Raw genomic sequence first — 6,170 nt, 5'->3', positions numbered from 1 at the left:
CCTTGGCGTAACCGTCAACAGCGAAACGCCTGGGCGAGCTTCTGTTGCACTCATCTCGTCAGAGAGTGCAGGTTGCGACGGCCATGAGTCTGGTTTGAGTATCCATGGTGGTCCCGTCCACCAAAGTGCGTGGTTTTGAAGCTGAGCAGTTGTGAGGCCTCGTGATGCGCAGTCAGCCGGATTAGAAGTTCCAGGTATGTATCTCCAGTGAGCAGCTGAAGTGAGTTCTTGAATTTGAGCCACCCTGTTCCTGACGAAATCCTTCCAGCGTGATGCATGAGATCTGATCCACGAGAGTGTCACTAGAGAGTCCGTCCACATATGCGTTGCCGTAACGTCCATGTTCAAGGTGGCTGTGACGTATTGCATGAGCCGAGAGAGCAGAAGAGCAGCCGTGAGTTCAAGTCGCGGGATTGAGAGCCGCTTGAGAGGTGCTACCTTAGTTTTGGAGCACACAAGTGAGAACGTGGCGCCGTCTGAGTCGTGGACGGATATGTATATGACTGCAGCCATTGCCAATTGAGAAGCATCAGAGAATCCATGGAGTTCCACTTGCGAGTCGCTCCATGTATTGAGCCACCGAGGTATTGAGAGTCTGGCCAGACTTGTGAGTTCTTCTCTGATGGAGAGCCACCGGGTTGAGAGCTGGGATGGCAGTGGATCATCCCATTGGAGCTTGTGCAGCCACAGCTCCTGCAAGAGAATTTTGGCCTTGATCACGACGGGTGATGCAAAGCCAAGTGGATCGAATATCTGAGCCACTTCAGATAATACGAGGCGTTTTGTGAGTCTGCCGTCCTTGCGTGAGCTTCGTGTTGAGAATGCAAAGGTATCTTCTTGAGGGAGCCATTTAAGTCCGAGTATCTTGGTTGCGCAATCGTCGAATGTGATTGGTAAGCCTTGGTCTTCGCTGTCGGTGACAGTCTTGAGTATGTCTAGATGAGTAGCATGCCATTTTGCCAGTGGAAAGCCGCCCGCCATGCAGAGGCCCTTTAGTTGATGTGCGACCTCCTGCAATTGTTGAATCGTATCTGCACCACCAAATATGTCATCGACATACCTGCCATGAGTGATGGATGGCACAGCCAATGGATATTTATGTCCTTCGTCCTCTGCTAATTGTAACAGCGTCCTAACGGCCAAGAACGGCGCGGCCTTTGTCCCGTAGGTGACGGTTGTCAGATGATATGGCACTTCATTGAGTTGATCGTCCATCCAGAGTATCCGTTGCAACTCCCAGTCATCCTTGTGAATTTTGATCTGCCTGTACATCTTGGTGATGTCCGTAGCGAAAATGTGACGGTGTCGTCGTATCCAGAGGAGAACATCTGAGATATTCAGATGCAATTTCGCTCCAGTATACATGAGGTCGTTAGCAGAGTAGCCCGATGTTGATGCGCTGGAGCCATTAAATACGACTCGCAGCTTCGTTGTTGTACTGTCAGGCTTGAGAACACCGTGATGTGGCAGGTAGAAGTGTGAGCGACGACTGGAGATGGATGATGCCTTCGTCATGTGGTTGAGCGTTTCATAATCCATCATGAATTGTTGATAGAGCCGTCGATAGTTCACATCCCTTGAGAATCGTCTGCGTAGCCCCTTGAGGCACTGATGGGCGACGTGGTAAGAGTCACCCAGAAGATCTGCTGGTGATTTGAGCGGAATCCTGACGACGTACCTTCCAGATGGGTCACGAGAGTGTGTGGCCTTGAAGTGCTCTTCGCACCTCTGCTCGTCAGGAGTGAGTTGGTTGACATCGTGAGTGGGCACCTCCTCTTGAACCCAGAATTTTGTCAGTAACTCGTTGAGATCATCCTCGTTGACTTGAGTAGAAGCATGGTGCGTTGATGTGCGTGTTGCTTCCTTCTTGACTGGTCCCAGAACGAGCCATCCGAAAATGGAGAGTTGCGCTATCGGCATGAGTGGAGAATGCCTGATGACGTTGGGCTTGATGATTTGCCCGTATGCGTCTGCGCCGATGAGGATGTCAATTGGCCGTGGGATGAGAAAATCAGGATCGGCTAATGCCAAGTTCCTGAGATGCGGCCATTCTTCCGGTTCCGCCTCGAACGATGGTAAGATTGATGTAACTGTCCGGAGGACATGAGCTTGAATTGTGGCAGCTGCGTTGGAATGTGTCGAGCGTAACGTGAGTGACACGACTCCTCGTGTCCGAGTACACTCCTTGCCTGCAATTCCAGTGATGAGAAGACCTGAGTATTGACGAGGGATGTTGAGCTGCCGAATGAGATTCTCCGAGACGAAGGTGAGCTCGGATCCTGTGTCAATGAGCAGACGCGCTGAATGTTGTACTATCGATGAGCTAATCACTGCCAAGGCTGTGGCGAGTAGAGTCGAGTATGATGAGCGGGCGTTTGAGCTGGCTTCGACGACTGCACCGTCTTCTTATGTTGCGGGCGTGCCCGACGAGCCGCCAGGCTTTTGAGCGGTCGAAGTCGTTGCAGATGCGTCGTGGAGCATAGTGTGGTGCCGCTGCGAACACTTCTTGCACCCGCGCTGGGACTTGCATGCCCGCACGCTGTGCCTCCCCAGGCAATTGAAGCACAAGCGCTTGTCGATTGCCACCTTGTGCCGGGCTGATGGCGACAGCTCCCGAAACTTCGTGCACATCACGATGAAATGTTGCGCGTTGCAACAGTCGCATGGGTACGACGAATCGCCCTGCTGAGTCGCCTGATGAGCCACCCGCTGAGCTGCCGGTTTCTTGTTTGGTGAGGAGGTTGTGGTAGGACCGGGATGAGCTGTCGTACTCTCGATCCGTTCGAGAGCCCTTATCCGCGTTGTCAAAAACTCGTCGAGCTTCTCGAACGTGGGATACTCTTGCGTCGCTCCGACCGAGTTCTCCCACTGCTCGCGCGTCACGCGATCTAAGAGTCGCGTGGCCTGGTACACCACTGCGCAATCCCCGAGCTTGTCCGTCACCTCGAGGGCCTCCAGTCCCTTGAGCGCTTCCCTGAATCCTGAGACATGTCGATCCAATGCCGCCGCCTTCCGTGGCACCGGGGTTGAGCTGGCAAACAGTTTATCCAGGAGAGCATGGATGAGCAGACGTTTGTTTTCAAAGCGGTCTTTGAGCAGCTTCCAGGACGGCATGAGTGAGTCGCCGGCCATAGTGAAACCTGCGATCGGTTGAGCTGCCGCGCCTTCCACTGACGAACGGAGATAGTGCAATTTCTCGACGTTCGTGAGCTGCTCGTTCTGAAGAATCAGGCTGGTGAAAAGATTCCTGAACGCAGGCCACTCAGTATACTCCCCAGTAAACTTGGGGAGTGAGATGTCCGGCAAGCGTGAGTGCGGCTGTCGAGTTTCGCCGGCCGATGAGCTGGTCTGCGGTTGAGCGGGCTGAGCTGTCAGTGCGTGGCGGAGCACGCCGATGATCCGTCGCGCCTGCAGGTAGCACCGCGACTCGTCGAGGTGAGCATTTCCTGAGAAGTACTCATCGTTGATGAACGCCGCCGGCCAGGAGACCTCTAGGTAGGCGTGTTCCTTGAGGAAGGCCTTGTGCGTTTCCTCGACCTGCTGTTGAAATTGAGAGACCTCCTCGAGCGAGGTCTCCGCTGGGACCACCGGCAGGGCATCGATGAGCTCTTTGAGCAGCGTAATCCGGCCCATCTGAGTCCGAGCCTTCAACGCGAGCTCCGGTGCTAGCCGGGCAGGAGACGCCGTCCTCCCCGACGCGCGGTCTCCCTGCGGCACATCCAACACAGGTGTCTTCGGGCGGTCCGTCTTGCCCGTCTTGTTCTCGTCCGCCATGAGTGAGCGAGGTTAGGATTCTCGCTGGATGGTGAGAATTGAGCCGTACCTGATGAATCACGCGAGAGAATCGTGAGATCACGTGCACAATGAGTGAAACCCGAATTTGAGCGCGCCCCTGATCACGCGAAAAGGCCGTGAGATCACGTGAGCACTGCGCGTTGAGATGAGCCGTCCGAGAGCCTCGCCGCAATCCGGCTCGAAGGACCAAAAAATGTTCGCGAATCCCGCGAGGCGAGTTCGCTGGTTACCGCTGCTGTTGGATGCAGGGTGAGGGGACTTAGCGGTGAGAGGCTCAGGGAACGGATGCACGCTTGATAGGGTGGAAATCACGTGATCGTACCTCGTGTAGATTTGATAGAATTGTCGAGTCCCAGTTTAATAAATGAGAAAAGCTTACAGTGAGCAGCCTATGAATAAGCGGTGAATGAGAAGTCCTTAAATCACTTGCACGGGTCGATATTATTGATCGAACACCGGCCTCGCGATGTAGATGCCCGTGAGCCGTGTCCACGCGGCGCTGGCTTGCGCGATGCGTGGTGAGCCTGAGTCGCCGATGATGCTGTATCCCGAGCTGCCTGAGTCGAGTCGCACTGTTGAGTCCTCCTTTTGTTCACACTGAGTCTAGTCTTCGTTGAGAAAAGTCCACGAGAGCACACTAATGTCTTTAGCACTGCACGACGCGTGTACTTCGTACCGTAGCCATTAGCTCAAAAGGACCGCGGAAACGAGCGTGAAGAAGCGCCGTCGCCTCGCGTCGCGATCGGGCATGCGCGCGCAGCGCCCCTGTGGCGCTGCACGATCTGACCCGGCTGATGCTGCCATCACGCCGGTGACGAACAGACCGAGATTCATAATTGAATCCGGAACAAAAACCCAAATATATCCGCAAGAAGCATTCCTGCTAACAAGGTTATGGGCCCAGGACGGGATCAGACACAATTTGATCAAAAGGTAGAGAGCACTTAACCTAACACCGCGCGGAAAGTCGTTAAGTAATTGCGTAATACATACACGCAATAATGGCTTCGTCATCTATGCAAATTGTTGATCGCATTGACAAATTAAACGGTGCGAATTACTGTTCATGGAAGTTCAACATGAAGATGACGTTAGTACAGTCGGGAGCACTGAGGTTGCGACACTTTTTTTGGATAAGTTTACGAACGCGCAAAAAAATTCAGGATGCGAATCACTGTCCGCGCTCATGCGTGGTGAGTGATCATGGTGCTATCAAATTTGTATATCCAATGTGTAACATAAATTGATATGCCGCGGCAAATCCATAATAAATAACATGATTATTCAGTTGATTCATGTTAACTCGCTGTCGGATCAGATCTTTCGCCGGCTTGTCTCTTGGTTATACTAATGAATAATGTGGGATGATTTCTAAATACAAAAAAAAATAAATATAATAAATATAATTTATAAATAAATAAATAAATTTAAATAAATTTAAATAAATTATGTAAATAAATAAATTTAAATAAAATAAATAAAGAAAGAAATGTAGGGACGCGTTTCTTTTGCCAGTTCCCGTGCCAACATATCGGGGTGCGGCGAATACTTTTTTTTCCCAAACAGCGCGGCGTGAGCACCAACGGCTGGCGACGCGGCGCGTAGCTTTTGTTTTTAGGGAGAGAGAGACGGGTAGAGACAAGTCGAGACGAGTCAGTTTGTTGCGAACAGTCGATGGACACAGTCGGTCCTAAGAAGTTAGTCGAGAACAGTCGATGGACACAGTCGGTCCTAAGACGTACGTAGTCGAAAGTCGTGTCGAATATAAGTCGGTCGAGAGACAGTCGTAAGTCGTGCCGTGTTTTAGTCGCGGTCGAGCGAAGCGGTTAAGTGTGTACCGTGTAAAGAAGCCGAAATATATATACTCTTTGTGTGTTACTCTGATAAACCTGATACGTATCATTCCCGTACCTCCCACCTTTCCGATCTCCCGATCCACTCGTGCCTTACCATGGAAAACGTGTACTACATAAACTTTGGGGGCTCAAGCCGGGATTAGGTCAAGGCAAACGGACAAAGCGAAGGTGAGATACCGGTGCTGGTGCAGTGCGGGGTGAACACGTGTCGCGTGTGAGGTAGACGATTGCGTGTCGACGCATCGCGCTCTCCCGCGAGTACAATATTCTTCAAGAGAGTACAATAGTCGATTTAGTGTGTGTCGGACTGTCGAGAACGGCTACGATGCCTTCCAGAGATCCAAACGATTTTACCGTGCCGGAATTGATTGAAGGAGAGGGGCCTAAATACGAGCGGTACGAAGGCTGTGCTTGTGGCAAGGCTAGACGAAGTTGATCCGTCAAGGAGATGGGCGAGCGTGGCCCGCGGAGACGAGGAGACGCAGGAAGATGGGGCGAGTGGCGTTAACCCGACGGAAG

The 6,170-nt window shown here is 52.2% G+C and overlaps 1 protein-coding gene across 1 annotated transcript; it reads right to left on the bottom strand.

Annotated features, from left to right (window-relative positions):
* Positions 1-12: 12 nt before the first annotated feature.
* Positions 13-3,774, bottom strand: LOC105556325 (the record flags this gene model as incomplete). The annotated part of the gene is made up of 2 exons (XM_012003406.1): positions 2,424-3,774; positions 13-2,339 (listed from the first exon to the last, which is right to left on the bottom strand). Coding segments are annotated over exons 1-2 (3,678 nt in total), but the record flags the coding sequence as incomplete, so codon positions are not given.
* Between the last annotated feature and the right edge of the window lie 2,396 nt (positions 3,775-6,170).

This window comes from Vollenhovia emeryi, unplaced genomic scaffold (assembly GCF_000949405.1).
Source record: "Vollenhovia emeryi isolate VEMERY1.0 unplaced genomic scaffold, V.emery_V1.0 DF940103.1, whole genome shotgun sequence".
In the NCBI taxonomy this organism is placed as follows: Eukaryota; Metazoa; Arthropoda; class Insecta; order Hymenoptera; family Formicidae; genus Vollenhovia; species Vollenhovia emeryi.
The sequence above is the reverse complement of the archived record's forward strand: the minus strand, read 5'-3'. Positions and strand labels throughout refer to the sequence as shown.